The sequence below is a fragment of the Mixophyes fleayi genome, chromosome 6 (assembly GCF_038048845.1).
Source record: "Mixophyes fleayi isolate aMixFle1 chromosome 6, aMixFle1.hap1, whole genome shotgun sequence".
NCBI lineage: Eukaryota > Metazoa > Chordata > Amphibia > Anura > Limnodynastidae > Mixophyes > Mixophyes fleayi.
In genome coordinates, this window is record NC_134407.1 from 168564 (window position 1) to 193692 (window position 25129).

General features: G+C 49.1%; 1 protein-coding gene across 4 annotated transcripts in view; it reads right to left on the reverse strand.

Annotated features, from left to right (window-relative positions):
* INPP5F (inositol polyphosphate-5-phosphatase F) overlaps positions 1-25129 on the reverse strand; it is a 58561-nt gene continuing 33432 nt past the window's right edge. For 2 of the 4 annotated variants that reach the window (XM_075215538.1, XM_075215537.1), the window contains 10 exons: positions 23687-23764; positions 23492-23612; positions 22449-22577; positions 16420-16537; positions 13541-13739; positions 9123-9194; positions 8936-9009; positions 5975-6103; positions 4272-4359; positions 1-3989 (listed from right to left, as the gene is read on the reverse strand). In XM_075215538.1, coding sequence (XP_075071639.1) covers positions 2957-3989; positions 4272-4359; positions 5975-6103; positions 8936-9009; positions 9123-9194; positions 13541-13739; positions 16420-16537; positions 22449-22577; positions 23492-23612; positions 23687-23764 — 2041 coding nt within the window. In that variant the 3' untranslated portion in view covers positions 1-2956. Of the gene's footprint in view, positions 3990-4271; positions 4360-5974; positions 6104-8935; positions 9010-9122; positions 9195-11739; positions 12752-13540; positions 13740-16419; positions 16538-22448; positions 22578-23491; positions 23613-23686; positions 23765-25129 lie in introns of those variants that run through there. The other 2 variants (XM_075215539.1, XM_075215540.1) reach the window with 2 other exon arrangements.

Genomic DNA, 25129 nt, shown 5'->3' on the forward strand with positions numbered 1-25129 from the left:
TAAGGTTAAAAGCATTTTATTGAGATCTAAGGTTCAGGATACAGGAAACATATCATGTTTAGTATTATTCTAATCCCCTATTTATCCCCAGACATCCGTTTCTATCAGCTAAGAGATCGCACCTTACGTATGTTAGTTATAGAGATAAGGAATTAATGATCAGAATGGTATTGTGTGTGTAATGCAAATAGACCAGTTTGAACCAGCTTTTCAGCGGGAATATTAGTATGCAGCTGTTGGAGAGCTGACCCCCACCCTTGGAGGGCATCGTTTGAACTGACCTATAACCTGCATTATAACGGACTGCCCTGAATCCTGAACCAATGGAAACATGCCAAGTCATCTTTACTGTTTTCAATGTAACACCAACTGTATATAAACTGGGCTCTGGGACCATCATAGAGTCTTCTTAACCACAGACTTCAGGATTGAATGACTGTATGCTGGATCCAGAGCGCCTGCGTTATCTAATCGGCTGTACTTATTTTATTAATTTGTTACCCTTCTTGCTATTAAATCACTTTGTGCGTTGGAACCACACAATTCGATTTGGACAATTTTCATTGAATATCGACTAAAGGAACATAACATGGATACTTGAAAACACCCAGAGGTACCAGGCAGCCATTAGGAGTATAGAGAGGAAGGAACTCTACACCCCAGTGACTTGGGTCACTCACATACAGGTCTATGTTCTCCCCCGGCTGGCATGCTTAATTCCTCAGCCCGGGGTTACTGAAAGCTGCCCCGAGGCAAAGAGTCTACTAAGGTGTCTCTCTCCAGCCAGAGCCCCAGGTTTGGGTTCTCCCACTCAATCTCCCCCCCTCTTCCCCCTGCTGCCGCCAGTTGGTTATCTAAGTGATTGGTCGGTTCATCAGTGATACGGCTGTACCTTACCCCTATTCAGGCCCTGAATAGAGGCAGAGGCACCTTCGTAAAATCTTCTTTTAAAAGAAAACATAATTCACATATTATTTAAATGTCAATTCTCTGAATGTGTTTAAATAATGACTCCGCCCAGGAAAACCATTGATTTAAAAGGTTGACAATTTTTTCATCAACAAAAGTAGATTGTTTTTGAATTTCATTATATATGTTTTATAGTCAGGGATAAGGGCCAAATTTTGTATTTTAAGAATAGTAATCATGTTAATTGCAAGCTGCTTTAAATAAGTTTCCATAACTTAGCAGAATTTAATGTTTGACATTGGTTTTATATTCTGCTATCAGCCATTTCAGTGGGACTGCGTGTAGGAAAATACCTCCCCCATGATTACAACTTTATCACATACTTCCCAACTCTCCCTGAATGTCAGGGAGACTCTCTGAAATAGGAGGGATCTCCCTCACTCACTGAAGAGTCTGGCGTTCTCCCTGATGCTGAGCCAGTACAAGACGTGGTTGGCTTCGCCATCTGTGGAATGATGACACCGTTCAGAAATTGTGTCCTATGTCCATGTATTGATGCCTATGGAGGTGGCCATTTTCATGGAGACCAAGATTTAATCAAAGACTGACAGGTAAGACAACATGACTTCAATAATGGAGACAGAAATGTAAGAGACACTTCAGTCTCTAGAGCTGCTTTTCTTTAAGGCATAGTTGCCTACTCTCCCGGAATGTCTGGGTGACTCCTGCATTTCTGGGAGACCTCCTGGGCTTCCGAGAGAGTAGGGCAACCTCCCGGTTTTCTCCCCGAAATAGATAAGTGGAGGGGAGCGAGGCTTAACAATGCAAATATCACGTCATCTTAGCCCCACCCCTTGCTGTAATTGGCCAAAATTGTGACAATCGTTTACAGGGCAGGGACAAAATGATGCGATTCACCAAGCCCCGCCCCCGCACGGCCACCTCCCCCAGGATGCTTTATCAGAGGTATTGTCTGGTCTGATAAACGCAGACATTAACTGATATTTGTGAATGTTATTAGTTCTCTATAATACAACTTGTACTTTAGTAGGTTTAGTTTCCTTTACTGTGTTGTTAATGTGACTGTAGGTCAGAGAGATCTCAAACTGTAAATCTGTAATTTTTTTTTTTTTTTTAACTAAAATAAGTAACATTTTTTATTTATTTTTTTACACATATATATTTTAAAACACTACAAATAGAGATATGGACAATATCTGGAATATTCCTAATAAATATTTAAATGAAGAGCTCTGACATAGGCAGGAAGCACATCACAATGTACACACAACTATACACAAGTATAAATACCACCAGTGTATACACAATGAGCGTAGACCAGATCCAGCAGTAGTGTAAGAGCGACTGTTGTGTGATACAGACTTCTCACCGAATGTCATGTTTTACTGCACCCCCCCCCTCCCAAATACTACACATTAGTGAGACCAGACAGTTCAATATAGCAGAATTACAGCTATATGGAGCCCACTAAATACAGGGAATGGTGGATCACAGGGAGCGGAGCTCCCACCATTGTACAACTCATAGGAATGGATTTAGTAAAACTGATCATTTTAGGGCTTTCCACTTGAAATACTCTGTATTGCTGAAGACTTTCCAGTGTAATATTCCTCTAACCTGGAGATGAGGGCAACACATTTCACTGTAATACTTTTCTTTAAGGCAAAGGGGAAGACTGTGCAAATGAAACTGTGTCAGTAATGTCCTTATGTGTTTTACAGCAAACTGTCACAAAACAATGATCAGCGAAGAACTCATAAAAAAATCTAAAAAATAAATAATGCTACAAACTAAAATACAGTGTTTTCCCGAATTCAAAAAAAATACCCAAATTGTGGCAAAAGAAACTCTCTGCCTCAAATTATGTAAATTCACTACTGAATGTCCAAAATTACCCAGCCTGGAAAAATATAGATCTTAAAAAAAAAATGTAAACAATTGATGCCAATGACTCAGAGGGCGGGAGGACGGGCACCTGTCCTACAGCAGAGGTGGGATGGAAGGGTTTTGGTGTACCGTTCCCAAATCAAATCTGTATAATACGTGTCTGACATTGAGTGAACAACTCTTTAAAGTCATTTTGTGGTGCCGGCAGTGTTTCGGGCTCTGGAGACTTTTGCACTTTTGCCACAGCAAAGTTGATCCCTTGCGCCAGTCCGGCATGAGTAATGTTCGCCACCTGGACCACTGAACTACGGATCTTGGCAAACGGAGAGACTACTCGGCTACTGTTGCTGTCTGCTGAACCTGACCCTGGGCTTGATCGTCCAGATGTCGGAGCTGGGTCTACGGATAACAAACAGGAGGCGGTGTCATTATGAGACACATCAAGCCGAGAAGGTCGATGACAATGTTCTGCTTCAGATTCCAGCTCAGAGGAAGGTTTATGGGAATTATTGCTCAATGACATGTAGTCTATCAACGCCTCATTATCACCCTCATCAAGGCCGTCTTTGGTTTCGGCATCCTGAATAAACTGTTGGCAGTAAGCATCAATGGGGGTTCCAAAATCTATGAGGACATTGTGTTCTGGGGATACCTCACACTGGGTGACATGGATCTCGGTGGGAATGTGAAGGTTGATCTCGGCACTGCTGACAGACTGAGAACGGCTTCCCAGACGAGGAACAGAGGCGATAATTCCACAACTAGGCAGAACATAATCGACTTGGCCAATATTCTCCAGCGAGCCTGTGATCTGTCCATCATCATCGGACTTGGGAATGTAATCATCAGAATGGAAAGAGTCACTGTCTGAAGAAAGGTCCAAGTCTGATTCTGTATGACCTTTGGCCTCCGTTCCAGGATTTTCCAGACTGCTGTCAGACTTCCACAGACTGACCTGCAGGTTGGGTTTAAGGAAGCCTTTGACCTCTGCTTTGTTAAAGGTTCCCAACTTGCGTAAACTTCCTATGTTTGTTTGTTTGACTTTCTGGTTAAGAGAGGAGAATTTATTCATTAGGAAGTTCTTGCTCTGTGTGAGGCCCATACTGTTCATCCCCAATTTCTGACCTTTGGAGCGGATTCCCATTATCTCCTCATGGGGCTTGCTGCTTTTCCTGAAAGGTTTACAAAAGAAGGACGTTATTATGAGATGAAACATACCTTTATGATATAACTACATCACAATAGCTGAGGTTTAAGAAAACATACACAATTAATGTTTGAAGTTAATCTTATACATTACTAGTAATAAAGTCTAAACTTTACTGGACATTTACCTCAACCGATCCATAATATGGGTTAATAAGATGTTGTATAGAGACAAAACTAAACAACGATAGTTCCAGTATTTCCACATCATCACTGTATAGTAACGCTGCTACTGCGCTGTTTCTCACCTCTCCAACTTCTTCTCGATAACAGCAATGTCTGACCCCATGGCTTGTTTGGTGATTCGCAGCATCTCCGCTATGCACAGCAGCGTATCTGCAAATGAAACAAGATGACATGAAGAAGCTTTGCCATTTCTCCATAATGACGCTTCCAAAGACATACTGGCCATGTGTGTGGTAGGGACTATATATTGCACACAGGCACTGGTGTGAATGATTAAATATTGTCTGTACAAGGTTGGTGCTATATAAATAACTGTTAATAAATGATAGTTACAGACATTTTTATTAATCAACAGGGACCGTACAGCAGCAGTTAGGATTTAAAGTGGTTATTTGCCCCTGACTGGGGGCAGTTGAGTCAGAATGAAGGAGATGGGACGTGGGAGAAGTGGAATAAAATGTTCAATGTTGGACGACATTCACTTACATAATACGCTGGAAATTATTATTAGGTGTTGGTGTGAGCCGTATACCCAGTGGTACGCTGGAACTCAGGACTACTAGAAGCTATTTCTGCTTTGATGGTCAAATTTATGAGATCTAATGTAGCAAACTCATACAGGTTTCAGTAGGAGAATGAGCCACCTCATCCAAGATATTATTCTATACACATTACACTGATGCTCTCCAACGTGTAATGACAGCGGGGAAGCGTTGATGGCCACCATAAGCTCAATAGTTACATCAAATCTACATGGGAATGTCGCTCCAATGAGGTTCATTACCAAACAGAATAACCAGCACAGAAACACGTTACTACAGACCGGCAGTTATCTACTTTCTGTATTCACAGATACTGAGGCTACATCGCATAACAAGTGACATACGGATAACAAGGAACAAAATAGACCTCATAGTCAATAGGTTTATAAGAAGGGAATATTCCCCCAACATCTCAGTTCCATCAAGCACAATGTACCAACCATTCCTAGAACTAACACTTGGCAACATAAGCACATTAGATGTCTACAAAACAAATGACCTTTAATACAATGAGCAAGCAAGTCAAACAAGCTACCTATAATAATTAGGACATTAACTTCTGGGATCCTGACTGTCCAGTTCATGCCTCATTACCAGAGGGCAGAGATCTAAATCTCAACGCAAGCCTGACTTCAGCTATCACTGGGTAGTGAATGCCAATTTGCTGTCCTCTGGAGCTCTCTTTGAAGCCAAAAACTGACCTCATCAGCAATTTCAGGAGCTGTCTGATTGGTCCTTTTCTGTGTTTACCTTTTCACAAGTAAACATACAGACAAAGGGATAGCAGATGAGCCCCTCGTGATATAATTAAGGATATATATTGTTCTGAGGCTATAAAGCAGAGTTTGTTTAAACAGGAGAGATCACAACCCAGACACATTACATATAAATACACAATGCCGATCTCTGTAATTAAACATAGAGCTCTGTCTGTGGACCTTCTCCCTATCATACTACATGAGACCCCCTGGTGTGATACATCCATACAGGACTGGTGGACAATAATCCTTTTGCCTAGGCTGAGACAATGGACTAGTCTAAGATAAAACAACATGCTGGCTGACATTAACTACTTACAAATACAATAAATACAAGTTTAAATGACTGACAAATATGGGGAACCAGAGGGCTAGAAGTATGTTTTATAGTCCGCAGTTTGTGAGAAACGAGGTGCAGGCTGGTTGAGGAGATATTAATACCTCGTTTCACCACAGTCACTTTACCTTTTCCATCCTCATCGGGGTTCCGCGTCACCGCCCTCAGCGTGTGGAAGTAGCCACTGTTTCCCTTGTACTTGTAGTGCAGCCGCATACAAGAGAATTTAGGCTTCCCAAAAAATGTAGGTTCAGGACCTGAGAGAGAGACAAATACACATGACAGCTGCACTCACTATATGGAGGACGTCTTCACTGGGGTCCCTACGACAAATGAATTGCAGACTAAGCTCAGTAGGACAGGGCCACCTTCTGGTTCATGTCATTGTATATCAATATACAGCACTACTGAATATTTAAGCACTTTATGAAGAAAAGAGAATAATACTACACACACCAATCATGGCCTTTTCAGACCGAACCCTGTCCCTGATTCCACTAACGAGTCTCCCCAATATCACATAGCTTTCTTGTAGGTCTGTAGCAGAAGGTCACATAAGATAAAAGGTCTCACAAGTCACGTTCTGTATGGACAAGGTGCAGCTCCTCCTATGGGACTCATCATCTTGTCCATATACACATTGGCAAAATTATTTTTTTCCCCCTTTGTGGGTTAATATGGGTTATCCCTATACCCATCCCCTACCTATATAGGATCATGTGTATGACATATACTATTTAGATCCCATTTATTCCCTTTTCACATCCCATATAATGACAAGGGATGATGATATTTGGACCAAATAAATAAACACATATATCCGAGCTACTTCTCTGGCTCCACTGTCTGTGGTAAATATAGGCATCTGCCCGAAATGCTAGATTTATTCTATATCATTCAGCTTGGATTAGGAGTGCTCCAGTAATCCATTTCTTTTCTGTTTATGTCAGTAATGGAAAGAGCACCCCCTCATTATGATAATGATTTTGATATTTAGATGAGGTATATCCCGACTCTGTGCGGACTACTCCCCTTTTCTCTTCCATACACACTAGGCCTGATACATTGAGGAAAGGCAAGCAGAAAAGAGGAGTAACTTTGCACCTTGGCAAAACCATGATGCATTGGAGGGGGAGGTAAATTAAAATGTGAGGACAGATTTATAGTTGGGGTCGGGCATGTCCTAGATCAACTTTAAAGTTCAGTGTAAAAATAAAGCTATAACGTATTTGTGTGCTAGATGCTAGACTCATCTCCCATTACCTGACTAATGATATTATCAAGGTCAGGACCAAACAAGATACCCACTAAAAAAAAGGAAGTGAGTCAAGAGTTCTCTTCTACTCCACATCCGCATCCCAGGCCTTAATCTAGAGGGTCAGACGAGCTGAACCTGCAAAGGCCGAGATCTTAGCTCCAATCAGTTCCAAGACCCGAGCTGTCACTCCCAAGTAATACATAGCTCTCTAAATCTGCATCATCAATAAGGCAAATCAGACCCTGGCTTGACCACTAACAAGGCCTTGGAAAGCTGTTTGGACCATCATTTCACAGCTTTATTCACCCAAGCAGAGGCCAAGGCGGCCCTTAAAGAGACTCCTGATGCTACCAAAATGGACACAAAGATGCTCTCGCCCTAACAGTCCACAGCATTTTTAAGTGTCTTTGACAACTATGTAACAGATGGGTCCACCTTGGGGGGAGTTTCCAATTTACCAAAATCCTAAGAAGGAACAAGTCTATGGGACACCTATAAACTCCAGTCAGGTGAGGTCCATGCCTCACACAAGAAATCATCCAGCTGGGATGAAGGAAAAGAAAGTGTTCATTTCAAACGCCGCTTAAACAGAGAATGACTACCTTGTCCAAGAGGAGTTCTCAACATCAGACCCTACAAGCACTTCGCCATTCTCCTGGGAGGAACAGTCAGAATCTGACTCGTTCCCAGACTGGGGTGTCACCATATTCCTGCGCTTATCATCATCATTTATTTATATAGCGCCACTGATTCCACAGCGCTGTACAGAGATGGAGGATTACAAAATCCGTTCTAAAGAAGAGAAACCTTAACCAGGGCCCAAGACTTGATTGGCAGCCATCAAAAAGGCAGCCCCCTCCACCAAAGTGTCTAGTGGGGGCTTACAGCTCCATGAGGAAGAGCCTGCCCTTCTGACAGAGGCAGCCTCCAACCCTAGGACCCACTAGGACAGGCTCGGCTAACCTGCGGCACTCCAAGTGTTGTTGAAACTACAAGCCCAGCATGCTTTGCCTATAGCAGCTTATTGCTGGAAGGATATGCTGGGACTTACAGTTTCACAACACAGGTGCCACAGGTTAGCCAAGCCTGCACTAGGACTTTGCCTACATCCCCTCTCCCAGATCTGTGCCCTCAACCCCCTAGCAATACACAGCTGCATGTGCTGCCTATACGTATAAGTAAATGTATTTTATTTTAAAAAGTAAATGAATAAGGCCGCTAAGCAGCCCCAGCAAAAAAACATGCTCCCTGCACTGCTGGGCACTTATATTGAAGGGATAACAGGATAGGGGTATAGAGGTAGGGGAGCTACGGCATCTCTCAAAAGAAGTACCCTTGCACCTAGATCCTACACTAGACCCAAGGTACCCAGTGACTCCCAGTGGATACCTGAGGAAATGGGGCGAGCTACCCTGAGAACGGAGTCACAAAGATCCAGAGGCAGATGGACTAGTTCTCGCTACATGATGTGTTTTAGGGGTGAAGTTGGGGAGACAGAATATGATGAAGTGAGGTCGGGTCATCAATAAGAAGAGGAATAACGAGCATTAACTCTTGAAAGTCAGGAGGGGAGATCATTGCAGATCTGCAGGAATCAGGGGCCAGACTGAGATGGAGATTGGGATGTGAAGTCTGTTTATGAGTAAAGGATTGTAGTCAATATAGGAAATAATGATTGAATGGATTGGAAATTCTTTTGGAAATGGGGAAATGGACAACCTGTATCCAGAGAAAGAGGGTGTGAAATCATGGCTCAAACAGTATCAGGAAGCAAATAGGAAATGTAGAGAATGTATCTTGTTCTCTTCACGTTCAGCATCACAAAACTCACCAATCTCAATCTTATCCAAGTCATCTAAGCTCAGCCTCTGGTATTGATTCACTTTATCAACCTCATCATCGTAGCTGCAAGAGAACAGACAATCTGGGTACTGAAGAGAAAAGGTTCACAAGACATTATGTAACGGTGATATCATTATAAGAAACCAATTGCAGCCAGAGGAACAAGAGTCACTTACTAGGCAACATAATATGCACAGTTGGAGAGCAGCAGCAAGACCTCAACATCTTTATGAGTGGCATCAATGAGACTACAATGGAAAGACATTGATTAGAGAACATCCCCAGCAGCTGTCACCAAAGAAACACAAAGAACCAAAATCATGAAAGAGGAAATATTTTCTGTGATTCCAACCCCCACTGTGGCACTGAGACGTGTCTGGAAGAAGGTGCAACAAGCCACCCAGTAACTGCAAGATCTTCCACTAGAGGGCAGTGTTCTCTTCTTACCAGGGAAACAATGAACTTGGATATATGGAACTAGGTGTAGACAGACATGTCGGTGTAAAGGGGTGGGGAAGGAGGGCGGGGGGGGGGCAGTGGTAATTTGTCTTTCAGTGGGCAAATACTAATAATTAGACATAGTGGGCATCATTTACAGTTGGACTTATTTTATGTTGCACTTGTGGCCTCCTCTGTCGGCAGATCGGGACTAGTAAGGGCATGCATGTAGATGTGAGTATTCAGAGTATGCTACATCTCCATGTGTATCTCTTATGGGTGCAACGATCCGTGTCCATGAACATCAGCACAGATCTATGCCAGGCCAGCGTTGTGTCACCTGTTATAGTGAGATATTGATATCCCAAATCGACACTATAGAGAAGTAGCCAATCAGATCGACTTTCTCTAGCTTTCATTCGCTATGATTGGTTACTTGCATACAGGTTCTGCAAAAAGCACAACGTGCATCGTCTATCAGGCTTATTTTTTATTTTAAACCATTATATTAACATACTGCGGATTGGGTGGACAGATTGTTGGGAGGGGCTGGGAATGACCCGGCGGTTTTGGTGCATGTCGGCACGAATGACCGAGTTAGAGGAAGAAGGGTGTCCTAAAGAATGATTTCTGGGACATAGGTCGCAACTCTAAGGCAAAGACATCCAAGGTAGTATTTTCAGAAATACTACCTGTGCCACGCGCTAGTCCAGGGAAGCAGCGGGAGATTAGGGAGGTTAATGTGGCTGAGAGATTGGTGTAGGAAGGAGGGTTTGGATTCTTAGAGCACTGGGCTGATTTCTCAGTCACTTCCATCTATAACTAAACCACCAGATATTGTTATGATTGAGGAAGCCCAACAACATCTACAGCAAATTGAAAAGGCTACACAACTAGGTCAGGTTATAATTATGGGGGATTTTATGGGGGACTTACTGAGGAGATCTCGCGAGATCACAGCAGATTACAGCGCGCCGCGGAAGGAGGACTGCACTGACAGCGAGGTAAGCGCTTGGGGGGGGGGCCTCACGGGGGGCGGGGGCGCTGGTCCTGTTTTCTGTAGGCATATGTCACTGCCAAATGAGAAGTAGTTATGAGTGAGTATAGATTTAGTAAGTCGCAATACGGACTCCATCGTAGCTAGAATTGGTCTATCTGTTAGTGAACCTGTAAGCCAGTTTCTATTAAACTTCTACATTATCAAGATAATCAAAACAAAGCCAAATGTTTATGTATATATGACTCAGCAAAATATATCATTATCAGGGCTGAATTACCTGCTATGCAACCTTGGCAAATGCTTAGGATTCTGTAAGTGTTGTGGGCTGTAACAGGCTATAACAGATCCTGTTGTTATTCTTTCTGAGTATTTGATAAAATAAAATCACCTTACAACACAGAGTCTTTAAGTGTTTGTATACCTATTGGATGTCAACATTGGTTATTTCCTTCACCAACCCCCACTTGTGCAGGGTTCTAACTCACAGTACAGATGCCTAGCAGTGACGGAGAGACTGACTGGAATGTGATATCAGTGTAACAATGATATAACTTATGCATTTCAGTTACTCCTGTTCTGTTGCCAGACCAGTCAGCATGACAGACAGAACCCCTGAATCCCACTGAGTACTGGTGCTTAACAGCTGTGTGCTCCTCAAAGTAAATAACCAGTACCGACCCAACAGTGCGGCAGATATTGATGTATACATAATGCAAAGAACACAACTGGTATAATCATATGATCATTCTACTATGCTGGTATGTTATAATTTGTTTTGGACCAATATATAATAATATGGGAACTTTACTGGTATACAATCATGTGGACACTGTGATCAGCTATTATATCCTCATATGACACTCTGCTAAATTGGTATATAACTATGTGGGCAATGATTTGGGCTACAATATAATAATATGCTCACTGTGTTGGATATACTAGTGTGACACATTGCTTGGTTGGCATATAAACAATAGGGCTCTTAATAGCTTTTTTATGTTGGCACTCTGTTGTGCGGTATATAATATTGTGTGCACTGTGCTGGTGTGGTATATTCTCTAGTGGGCACATTGGTTCTTTCATAATCATTTGGAGACAGCTGGACTAGCATACAATCTTGTGAGCACTGACCTGTGGGCACTGTGCTGGTGTGGTACTCATATGGATGCCCCGTGCGCCTGGTAAATAACCATGTGAGCACTGTGCTTAGATTTTATATAATTGGTTGCGAGATCTCCTCAGTAAGCAGATTACAGCGCGCTGCAGAAGGAGGATGCACTGACAGCCAGGTAAGCGCTTGGGGGGCTCACATTGGGGGCCTCACGGGGAAATGAAGGCCCCCTTAGCCCAGGGGCCTCCATTCCCTTAATCCGGCCCTGGGTAGGAATAATACATAGAAACGTAAATGAAACCATCCCATTAATTAATACTTGACTGACAAAGGAAGAAGTCCAAAGGTGACTGAAGAATATTAAGATAAATAAAGCTCCAGGTCCAGATGGCATACACCCAAGGGTTCTTATGGAGCTAAACTCAGAAATAAATAGACTGCTATTCTTAATTTTCATAGCTTCAATTTAATTTGGCTCAGTACCAAGGGATTGGCGAATAGCAGATGTGGTGCCTTTGTTTAAAAAAAGGTACGAGATCACAACCAAGGAATTATAGACTTGTAAGTCTGACATCAATAGTGGGGAAACTATTGTAAGGTATATTAAGGGATAGTATTCAGGATTACTTGGTGAGCAATAAGATTATTAGTGGGAATCAGCATGGATTTGTGAGGGATAAGTCAGCTCAAACTAATCTAAATCGCCTTCCTCCTAAAATCGCCCCGGGTAAAGTTATTGTCTAGATCCGCCCCTGTAAAGAACACAGAGTTGTGATAAATGGAACATTTTCTAATTGGTCAAAAGTTTTAAGTGAAGCACCTCAAGGTACCGTGCTGGGGCCACTCCTTTTTAATATATTTATAATGACCTTGGTGATGGTTTAGAGAGTAAAGTTACCATTTTTGCAGATGACACTAAAGTCTGTAAGTCTGGAGGATTGGGCGGCCAAATGGAATATGAGGTTTAAGATAGATAAATGTAAGGTTATGCATTTAGGGATCAAAAACAAGCACATAATCTATAAATTAAATGTAAATAATTTAGGGGGATCTATAATGGAAAAGGATTTGGGAGTGCTTGTAGACAGTAGACTTAGCAATAGTGCTCAATGTCAAGCAGCAGCTGCAACGGCAAACAAAGTATTGGCATGTATAAAAAGGGGCATAGATGCAAGGGAAGACAGTGTAATTTTGCCACTGTATAAATCGTTGGTAAGACCTCATCTTGAATATGGAGTACAGTTCTGGGCACCACTCTATAAAAAAGATATTTTAGAGCTAGAAAGGGTTCAGAGAAGGGCGACAAAATTTATAAAGGGTATGGAGTCATTAGGTTATGAGGAAAGGTTAGACAGTTTAGGCATGTTTACTTTAGAAAAGAGGCGTCTAAGGGGAGATATGATTACTATGTACAAATACATTAAGGGTCAACACAGAGAACTTTCATGGGAACTTTTTACCCCAAGGACCATACACAGGACACGTGGTCATCCCCTAAGGTTAGAGGAAAGGAAGTTTCACAACCAGCAAAGGAAGGGGTTCTTTACAGTAAGGGCAGTCACTATATGGGATTCATTGCCAGGGAAGGTTGTGATGGCAGATTCAATCTACATGTTTAGATTAATTTTTAGCAGAAAAGTGTATCCAGGGATACAACAATTAATTAAAATGAAGGATAGTAGTGGATTCAGGGAAAAAAATAGGACTGCAATATTGGGTCTGGAGGGATTTTTCCCGATTGCAACAGATTGGCGGATGCTTGATCTGGATTAATTTCAAATATAAGAGAGAGATCGCAGGAGATGCAAAATAGGTTGAACTTGATGGACTGGTGTCTTTTTCAACGTCATCAACTATGTTACTATGTTACTATGTAACAGAGAAGATAGAAAAGGAAGAAAAGAAGATGGAAGATCCCCAAGGGTTCGGTGTGGGGCATCCAGTGATTGAGCAGACGCACACACAATCTCTACTTTTAATATTTACCAAACTGTAAATCTGGAAGCGGTTTTGCCCTCATATGTTAAACAGAAGTGAACACAGACCTGGGATCACAGTCTATAAGGGCCCAACCGCCATGGAACTTCTCAGTGTCCGGTAATAACATCTGCATGTAGTTCTGGAGGAGCTGACTGATCAGTTCCTGGTGGTTCCTCTGGCTCTGCCTGTGTAAAGCTTCATGTTCCTTCTCTTTTGTGAAAATGGAATAAAGATCCTCAGTTACAGGGACGCCCTGCATCAGGTCTGCAAGAAAATAATACACAAAAGGTCTAAGGATTAATTACTACTCAGAGTATGGCCAGAACGCAGCGCCTCTATAGAATGCTTAATTATTATCCTTTCTTTATATATTGCTGATCATACTCCGCAGCCTCATAACACAGTCACTGTGTATAACGTCAGCACAATCCACAGACCAGAGTCTCACAGCTGCTGTGGATTCCTCCCCATGTAACGTCGACTTTGTGCTCAATATTGCATAAAACACACATCAGCAATGAGACATCACGGTGATGGACGAAGCTTTCTGAACACTTTAGGACTTTAATAATAAGTTTAAGACCGTGCAATGTGGACACATCCGGCATCATTATTCTGTCAGTATTCCCAGAATGTGTCCACTTCTTCTTACTGCATAATGCAGGAGTATTCCCGATTCAGAAGAAACATAGTAACCACCAAGTAGACTAACGGAGACAAACATTCATTTGTAATAACTTCCCTTTGTGTCCAGAGCATCAGGGAATTTATCATCTTAATGGACAGGGAGGAGACAGAATATTCCCCCCCCCCCCCCCCAGTCCTGTGCTCATTACCACCATGAACCCCCCCCCTGCCCCCGTTAGTATAGTGTGACCTGAAGCCATACCTTGGATAAGCCCCGTTCTGGGGACCAGTTGATATATAATGAGAATAAGAGAGACAATATACTGATTAAATCCGTCATCACCATTATTCCTGGATTGAGTTTATATGAACAGACAAAATAGTTTTGTTTAATGTTATGACAAGTTAGTACAGTCCATGTTTCAGTACCTGATGGAATCACCATTGGGAGCAGTAACTTAATCATTCTCTGTACGAATTTATCAGACTCGTCTTATATTGAATTTGAGGAATTTTGACCATTGCTCCTTCTGCTTCAGTTTATATTTGAGGGAATTGGTTTATATACATCACTCTTAAGGTCGCTCCACCGTATCTCACAGGGGTTAAGGTCTGGACTTTGATTTGGCCTCGATTTTCCACCTCATCTATTTAGCCGTACTGTTGCTGGTGTACGTAGGATCATTGTCCCGTTACATGATTCAATTTTGGCCGAGCTTCAGCTGTTGGACAAGAGGAGCTCTCTTGGGACTCAATGACTACTAGATATCCCGATCCTGTGTCTGCCCCTAATCATCACCCATCCATCACAGTGATTGATGGCTGCTGTGTAGATGCACAGAGCATGGTTTGTTTTTTCCCCCCAAACATGCATTTAGAATTGACAAACCCACTTTGGTTTTGTTTTCTTACACACATTATTCCAGAAGTCTTGTTCAGTTGGGACTTTGCAAACCTGAGCTGTATTGTGGTTACTTTTTTTCTGGCTATCCTTTCATAAAAGCCATTTACATAAGTTTTCTGATGATAGAGACATGAACTTTAGCATATTAGGCCTGTAAGACCCTAGATGTAGCTGATCACTGTGTAATCTAATCTTTGGTTGGAGTTGCTTGGTCACCCACCCTTGGGAAAATTGGCAACAGTGTCTGTCTGTGTGTGTTAGTGAATTTAGACTGTAAGCTCCAACGGGGCAGGGACTGATGTGAGTGAGTTCTTTGTACAGCGCTGCAGAATTAGTGGCGCTATATAAATAGATGATGATTCAAGGACTTCATTTGTAAAAAAAATCTCTCATTATAGAAAGAGAAGGTTGTTGGAAATGTCCTATAAACACTTTTCAGCTGATGATCACCAACATCTCAGAGGTCACTGCAGATGTCTTCTCATTACATGAAGGTAACGAAAACCTGAGTATCCCAGACTACAATGCTGTTATATAGAGGTTGTTGTACTTCCTGTAGATCAGATAATGACTCACATTCCCTCCTATAGCGACACGGAGACTCGCATGACTTCATAACTGGCCACTATGTTACAGATTGCTATGTTCTTTCTCCCGAGAGACACAATTTAGAAATCCAGTTCATAGTTAACTTCATACAGTCACAAAATAAGTTTTTATTCTCGTCGATGGAAACATTGAAATTAATGATCAATCAAATGATGACAAATGAAAAACTGATTGTGTGATCATGTGGGGTAACTTTGGGCCACGACTGGATCCTCACGACTACACCAATTTATGTCTCTTTGATCCACATAACACTCTACCAACAGTTACACACAACTAGTCCCCCCCCCCCCTCCACCATCTCCAATCTGCATTATGTAACATCGAAGAGAACATGGATTAATCTATGCCAGAATTTGTGATGTTCAATCTTCAAAAAGAAAACCTTTAAAAAGCTTTATTTTTAAGAAGTTGTATTGAATATGTTTCATTTATTACTTATACAATAAACTTATATATTTAGCTTAACAGATGTAAGTACCCCCTGAATCTGTCTGATCCCATGGGAGATGGTTAGTATTGCTGTCTCTCCCTGGCGTCAAGGGTTCTAATCTGACCAGGGCCCTATCTGGGTGGCGTTTGTATGTTCTGTGTGTGTCATGTAGAATGTAAGCGCTAATGGGACTGGACGCGGTGAATGACTATTCCCTGTACAGCGATACGTAATATGATCAGCACTATAAAAATAACGGATAATAACAACTAACCTCGCTGCACTGCATCACACTCAACGTCTATATTTAATGTATGGAAACCATTTCCTGACTCCATGAGGTATCTGAAACAGACCGGTGCTCCTCTTACCAATCACCGCCTGGCGGTACGCATCCTTGAACCGGTTGAGGTAGTATCGGTTTGCAGAGTTTACACCATCTTTCATCACCCCAGCAAGCTTTCTCTCCCCGGTCCGAGTGAAGTCCCCCTGTGTAAAGTGAAAGTGAGACATCAGCCTCCGTGCCCCACAGAGAGGGGAGACCGCCTCCGTGCCCCACAGAGAGGGGAGACCGCCTCCGTGCGCCACAGAGAGGGGAGACCGCCTCCGTGCGCCACAGAGAGGGGAGACCGCCTCCGTGCGCCACAGAGAGGGGAGACCTCCTCCGTGCGCCACAGAGAGGGGAGACCTCCTCCGTGCGCCACAGAGAGAGGAGACCGCCTCCGTGCGCCACAGAGAGGGGAGACCGCCTCCGTGCCCCACAGAGAGGGGAGACCTCCTCCGTGCGCCACAGAGAGGGGAGACCGCCTCCGTGCGCCACAGAGAGGGGAGACCGCCTCCGTGCGCCACAGAGAGGGGAGACCGCCTCCGTGCGCCACAGAGAGGGGAGACCGCCTCCGTGCGCCACAGAGAGGGGAGACCGCCTCCGTGCGCCACAGAGAGGGGAGACCTCCTCCGTGCGCCACAGAGAGGGGAGACCTCCTCCGTGCGCCACAGAGAGGGGAGACCTCCTCCGTGCGCCACAGAGAGGGGAGACCTCCTCCGTGCGCCACAGAGAGGGGAGACCTCCTCCGTGCGCCACAGAGAGGGGAGACCTCCTCCGTGCGCCACAGAGAGGGGAGACCGCCTCCGTGCGCCACAGAGAGGGGAGACCGCCTCCGTGCCCCACAGAGAGGGGAGACCTCCTCCGTGCCCCACAGAGAGGGGAGACCGCCTCCGTGCCCCACAGAGAGGGGAGACCTCCTCCGTGCCCCACAGAGAGGGGAGACCGCCTCCGTGCCCCACAGAGAGGGGAGACCTCCTCCGTGCCCCACAGAGAGGGGAGACCGCCTCCGTGCGCCACAGAGAGGGGAGACCGCCTCCGTGCGCCACAGAGAGGGGAGACCGCCTCCGTGCGCCACAGAGAGGGGAGACCGCCTCCGTGCGCCACAGAGAGGGGAGACCGCCTCCGTGCGCCACAGAGAGGGGAGACCGCCTCCGTGCGCCACAGAGAGGGGAGACCGCCTCCGTGCGCCACAGAGAGGGGAGACCTCCTCCGTGCGCCACAGAGAGGGGAGACCTCCTCCGTGCGCCACAGAGAGGGGAGACCTCCTCCGTGCGCCACAGAGAGGGGAGACCTCCTCCGTGCGCCACAGAGAGGGGAGACCTCCTCCGTGCGCCACAGAGAGGGGAGACCTCCTCCGTGCGCCACAGAGAGAGGAGACCGCCTCCGTGCGCCACAGAGAGAGGAGACCGCCTCCGTGCGCCACAGAGGGGGAGACCTCCTCCGTGCGCCACAGAGAGGGGAGACCGCCTCCGTGCGCCACAGAGAGGGGAGACCGCCTCCGTGCGCCACAGAGAGGGGAGACCGCCTCCGTGCGCCACAGAGAGGGGAGACCGCCTCCGTGCGCCACAGAGAGGGGAGACCGCCTCCGTGCGCCACAGAGAGGGGAGACCGCCTCCGTGCGCCACAGAGAGGGGAGACCGCCTCCGTGCGCCACAGAGAGGGGAGACCGCCTCCGTGCGCCACAGAGAGGGGAGACCGCCTCCGTGCGCCACAGAGAGGGGAGACCGCCTCCGTGCGCCACAGAGAGGGGAGACCGCCTCCGTGCGCCACAGAGAGGGGAGACCTCCTCCGTGCGCCACAGAGAGGGGAGACCTCCTCCGTGCGCCACAGAGAGGGGAGACCTCCTCCGTGCGCCACAGAGAGGGGAGACCGCCTCCGTGCGCCACAGAGAGGGGAGACCGCCTCCGTGCGCCACAGAGAGAGGAGACCGCCTCCGTGCGCCACAGAGAGGGGAGACCGCCTCCGTGCGCCACAGAGAGGGGAGACCGCCTCCGTGCGCCACAGAGAGGGGAGACCGCCTCCGTGCGCCACAGAGAGGGGAGACCGCCTCCGTGCGCCACAGAGAGGGGAGACCGCCTCCGTGCGCCACAGAGAGGGGAGACCGCCTCCGTGCGCCACAGAGAGGGGAGACCGCCTCCGTGCGCCACAGAGAGGGGAGACCGCCTCCGTGCGCCACAGAGAGGGGAGACCGCCTCCGTGCGCCACAGAGAGGGGAGACCGCCTCCGTGCGCCACAGAGAGGGGAGACCGCCTCCGTGCGCCACAGAGAGGGGAGACCGCCTCCGTGCGCCACAGAGAGGGGAGACCGCCTCCGTGCGCCACAGAGAGGGGAGACCGCCTCCGTGCGCCACAGAGAGGGGAGACCGCCTCCGTGCGCCACAGAGAGGGGAGACCGGCTCCGTGCGCCACAGAGAGGGGAGACCTCCTCCGTGCGCCACAGAGAGGGGAGACCTCCTCCGTGCGCCACAGAGAGGGGAGACCTCCTCCGTGCGCCACAGAGAGGGGAGACCGCCTCCGTGCGCCACAGAGAGGGGAGACCGCCTCCGTGCGCCACAGAGAGGGGAGACCGCCTCCGTGCGCCACAGAGAGAGGAGACCGCCTCCGTGCGCCACAGAGAGAGGAGACCGCCTCCGTGCGCCACAGAGAGAGGAGACCGCCTCCGTGCGCCACAGAGAGAGGAGACCGCCTCCGTGCGCCACAGAGAGGGGAGACCGGCTCCGTGCGCCACAGAGAGGGGAGACCTCCTCCGTGCGCCACAGAGAGGGGAGACCGCCTCCGTGCCCCACAGAGAGAGGAGACCTCCTCCGTGCGCCACAGAGAGGGGAGACCGCCTCCGTGCGCCACAGAGAGGGGAGACCGCCTCCGTGCGCCACAGAGAGGGGAGACCGCCTCCGTGCGCCACAGAGAGGGGAGACCGCCTCCGTGCCCCACAGAGAGGGGAGACCGCCTCCGTGCCCCACAGAGAGGGGAGACCGCCTCCGTGCGCCACAGAGAGGGGAGACCGCCTCCGTGCCCCACAGAGAGGGGAGACCGCCTCCGTGCCCCACAGAGAGGGGAGACCGCCTCCGTGCCCCACAGAGAGGGGAGACCGCCTCCGTGCCCCACAGAGAGGGGAGACCGCCTCCGTGCCCCACAGAGAGGGGAGACCGCCTCCGTGCCCCACAGAGAGGGGAGACCGCCTCCGTGCCCCACAGAGAGGGGAGACCGCCTCCGTGCGCCACAGAGAGGGGAGACCGCCTCCGTGCGCCACAGAGAGGGGAGACCGCCTCCGTGCGCCACAGAGAGAGGAGACCGCCTCCGTGCGCCACAGAGAGGGGAGACCGCCTCCGTGCGCCACAGAGAGGGGAGACCGCCTCCGTGCGCCACAGAGAGGGGAGACCGCCTCCGTGCCCCACAGAGAGGGGAGACCGCCTCCGTGCCCCACAGAGAGAGGAGACCGCCTCCGTGCGCCACAGAGAGGGGAGACCGCCTCCGTGCGCCACAGAGAGAGGAGACCGCCTCCGTGCGCCACAGAGAGGGGAGACCGCCTCCGTGCGCCACAGAGAGAGGAGACCGCCTCCGTGCGCCACAGAGAGGGGAGACCGCCTCCGTGCGCCACAGAGAGGGGAGACCGCCTCCGTGCGCCACAGAGAGAGGAGACCGCCTCCGTGCGCCACAGAGAGGGGAGACCGGCTCCGTGCGCCACAGAGAGAGGAGACCTCCTCCGTGCGCCACAGAGAGGGGAGACCTCCTCCGTGCGCCACAGAGAGAGGAGACCGCCTCCGTGCCCCACAGAGAGGGGAGACCTCCTCCGTGCGCCACAGAGAGAGGAGACCGCCTCCGTGCCCCACAGAGAGGGGAGACCGCCTCCGTGCCCCACAGAGAGGGGAGACCTCCTCCGTGCCCCACAGAGAGGGGAGACCGCCTCCGAGCGCCACAGAGAGGGGAGACCGGCTCCGTGCGCCACAGAGAGGGGAGACCGCCTCCGAGCGCCACAGAGAGGGGAGACCGCCTCCGAGCGCCACAGAGAGGGGAGACCGCCTCCGTGCGCCACAGAGAGGGGAGACCGCCTCCGTGCGCCACAGAGAGGGGAGACCGCCTCCGTGCGCCACAGAGAGGGGAGACCGCCTCCGTGCGCCACAGAGAGGGGAGACCGCCTCCGTGCGCCAGAGAGGGGAGACCGCCTCCGTGCCCCACAGAGAGGGGAGACCGCCTCCGTGCCCCACAGAGAGGGGAGACCGCCTCCGTGCCCCACAGAGAGAGGAGACCGCCTCCGTGCGCCACAGAGAGAGGAGACCGCCTCCGTGCCCCACAGAGAGAGGAGACCGCCTCCGTGCGCCACAGAGAGAGGAGACCGCCTCCGTGCCCCACAGAGAGGGGAGACCGCCTCCGTGCCCCACAGAGAGAGGAGACCGCCTCCGTGCCCCACAGAGAGGGGAGACCTCCTCCGTGCCCCACAGAGAGGGGAGACCTCCTCCGTGCCCCACAGAGAGGGGAGACCTCCTCCGTGCCCCACAGAGAGAGGAGACCGCCTCCGTGCGCCACAGAGAGAGGAGACCGCCTCCGTGCCCCACAGAGAGGGGAGACCGCCTCCGTGCCCCACAGAGAGAGGAGACCGCCTCCGTGCGCCACAGAGAGAGGAGACCGCCTCCGTGCGCCACAGAGAGGGGAGACCGCCTCCGTGCGCCACAGAGAGAGGAGACCGCCTCCGTGCGCCACAGAGAGAGGAGACCGCCTCCGTGCCCCACAGAGAGAGGAGACCGCCTCCGTGCCCCACAGAGAGAGGAGACCGCCTCCGTGCGCCACAGAGAGAGGAGACCGCCTCCGTGCCCCACAGAGAGAGGAGACCGCCTCCGTGCCCCACAGAGAGAGGAGACCGCCTCCGTGCCCCACAGAGAGAGGAGACCGCCTCCGTGCCCCACAGAGAGAGGAGACCGCCTCCGTGCCCCACAGAGAGAGGAGACCGCCTCCGTGCGCCACAGAGAGAGGAGACCGCCTCCGTGCGCCACAGAGAGGGGAGACCGCCTCCGTGCGCCACAGAGAGGGGAGACCGCCTCCGTGCCCCACAGAGAGGGGAGACCGCCTCCGTGCCCCACAGAGAGAGGAGACCGCCTCCGTGCGCCACAGAGAGGGGAGACCGCCTCCGTGCGCCACAGAGAGAGGAGACCGCCTCCGTGCGCCACAGAGAGGGGAGACCGCCTCCGTGCGCCACAGAGAGAGGAGACCGCCTCCGTGCGCCACAGAGAGGGGAGACCGCCTCCGTGCGCCACAGAGAGGGGAGACCGCCTCCGTGCGCCACAGAGAGGGGAGACCGCCTCCGTGCGCCACAGAGAGAGGAGACCGCCTCCGTGCGCCACAGAGAGGGGAGACCGGCTCCGTGCGCCACAGAGAGAGGAGACCTCCTCCGTGCGCCACAGAGAGGGGAGACCTCCTCCGTGCGCCACAGAGAGAGGAGACCGCCTCCGTGCCCCACAGAGAGGGGAGACCTCCTCCGTGCGCCACAGAGAGAGGAGACCGGCTCCGTGCCCCACAGAGAGAGGAGACCGCCTCCGTGCCCCACAGAGAGAGGAGACCGCCTCCGTGCGCCACAGAGAGAGGAGACCGCCTCCGTGCGCCACAGAGAGAGGAGACCGCCTCCGTGCGCCACAGAGAGAGGAGACCGCCTCCGTGCCCCACAGAGAGAGGAGACCGCCTCCGTGCCCCACAGAGAGAGGAGACCGCCTCCGTGCCCCACAGAGAGAGGAGACCGCCTCCGTGCACCACAGAGAGGGGAGACCGCCTCCGTGCCCCACAGAGAGAGGAGACCGCCTCCGTGCGCCACAGAGAGAGGAGACCGCCTCCGTGCGCCACAGAGAGGGGAGACCGCCTCCGTGCGCCACAGAGAGGTGAGACCTCCTCCGTGCGCCACAGAGAGGGGAGACCGCCTCCGTGCGCCACAGAGAGAGGAGACCGCCTCCGTGCCCCACAGAGAGAGGAGACCGGCTCCGTGGCCAATCACAACTTTACTGACAGCCACTTACGGTGACAGCGGCAGATACATGGGGGGGCGACCCCTCTTACTAAACACAACCAGACACAAGGTGCTTCTTCCTGGTACCTTTAGAGCCGCTGTACCCGCATACTGTCTGCTGATCGAGTCACCGTTGTTTGCCCACATAACTTGGTACAGTCTGTAGCATTTCATTGGCAGCGGCTGCTCTGGGGGCATCACACCAAGTTTTTTAAGCTAAAAAGGGAAAGATCTGTAAATCAGGCATCATATAAACTTATATCTGGTCTCTCAACATGAAAATAACCTAATTATACATAGTTTCCATAACATGTTCTAGATATTGTATGTAACATTGTTTTTGGCCTACTGTGTCCCACAGTGTATCTGTGCTCACATCTCAGTTCTAATAATGTACATATAGATTCATGACAAATTCCTATATACAATACTTTGGTTTGTGTCTTTTAATGGGCTGTATCACCCCAGTTATATGTCCCGAATATCTCCGAATACATTTAAAATATTAAATAATTATTATTCATTTTCCGGGTCTTCTCCAACGACCTGATACAGATCGGCAATGGGCTCCCCCTGCCTACAGTACCTGCTACTCACTGATCCAATCACTTTATTATATCAGCAATACAGGAGGGGGATGGGGCGAGATGCTGACATTACATATATCTCTGCTCCTCCATAGTCAGCTACATACAGAAACGTTATCACATGTGATTGTAAGAGGATTGTCCGGTACAAATGTCATCTTGTCTGGAATTATAACAGGGGGCAGGTCGGGCGACCACCAAAGGCGGCAGACGAAGGGCAGGTCGGGCGACCACCAAAGGCGGCAGACGAGGGGCAGGTCGGGCGACCACCAAAGGCGGCAGACGAGGGGCAGGTCGGGCGACCACCAAAGGCGGCAGACGAGGGGCAGGTCGGGCGACCACCAAAGGCGGCAGACGAGGGGCAGGTCGGGCGACCACCAAAGGCGGCAGACGAGGGGCAGGTCGGGCGACCACCAAAGGAGGCAGACGAGGGGCAGGTCGGGCGACCACAGAAGGTGGCAGGAAGGATTCTAGAGTTTGGAACAGGTAAATCAGGTGACTAGGGTGAGGTAGACTTAAGGAAATAGGAGACGGGACCATTACCTGCTGCTCCATCACCACTCGAGCGATGGCGGCTTGGACAACATTCGTCCTGTCCAGACAGTCCATGCAGTTTATTCTGAAGATCCCTTCCTGCTTGCAGATGACTCCGGCCTGATCCACCCTTATAAAATAAGAGATTCCTATGTGACCATCCATCCGTTATTACAGCTCCGGAGCTTCCTATGCGCTACTCACCAGCACCATCTCATGTCCATAATGATATCACTGATGGCATCGGTCAGAGTCTGGACGTTCTCAAACTTCATCCCACGGCTGCCGACATGGAAGACAGAGATTCATGTTACATTACATCCTAATACTGACCCATATTGTGAGGTATAAACACCCCTGATGATGGAAGAGGAGAAAACAAGAGCAGGTAAGTGGATCAGTGGTCAGTAGGATTCTTTAACCATGTAAATTTGGAATATGGAAATGACAAGAAGGAAAATAAAAGACAGATCAACACCTTCAATAACTTTACTCTTTTGTAAGAAAAACAAGTGAAAAATTAAATAATGGGCTTCTTAAATTGTAACCTAAATTGGTTCCCCACACTCCATCATGTAAATAGGGCCAACCCTGGTACCACGATATACAGCACATTATAGATTCCGGGAACGGTGGCAGTCATTCCCGATAACGATAAGCCCGACAGTTACTATAGCAACATAGTAAACCTGATGCTTACATGGCCGACCATAAATAAATATAGCCTGACCTTAAAACCGACCCCTAAGGTATATGACGTCGCTTTAAAGTGCGACCGTTATTAGCGATTTTAAAAGTCCAGGACCCGGGATTGCCGCTTTAAAGTCGCTAATAACGGTCACGTTTTAAAGTGACTTTAAGATGGCGTCTCGACATTTCTTATCTTGGGAATTTATGTCAACAGTGTCGGATACCTTAGGGGTCGGTTTTTTGTTTTTTTTTGAGGGAGGGGGTTTGATGGAAAATTTTTGGCCTATCTGTTATCAGCCCATCATCTGATGACTATCCTGAGAGTCTATCTCGTGTCATCTGAAGGGCAATCAATGAGTTACTAAAAAGCTCAAATATAAAGTTATTCTCTTAAACAAGCTGTATAATCTTCCATAAAAACCTGATACAAACAATGATAGATTATATTATCAAAACATTCTAACTATTTTGAGAACAAAGTTGCCAAATCTCTTCGCCAACCAAACTATTGTAGTAGTATAGTAAAAGGTACTTAAGTTTTGGAGCGTATCCAAGTCAGGACTGGACGGAGGTATAAAGTTCCGCATCAGTGTAGCAATTAGAGACCTTCATGGTCCAACTAAATCAATGCCCAGGGGGGCCTCTCTATTCGTCACTAGTAGCTGGCGTTCATTTGTTGCCATTTGGCTACTTATATATGTGTAAGTCCGTTCCTCTAATTTCCTCGGACTTGTGTCCACGATGTCGAAGGAGCTGTTGGTCTCGGGGTCTCTGTTGCAGCTGTAATTGGTATTGATGATGTCGCCACTCCAAAGGTGGGAAGAAGAGCTACTTCCAGTGTCTTAATTTTATGGGACTGGCCTTCGTGTCCTATTATAAGGTGAAACGGGAATCCCCAGCGGTAACGAATTTTATGTTTGGGTAGGAGTTTGGTAATAGGAGCGAGGTCTCGTCGCT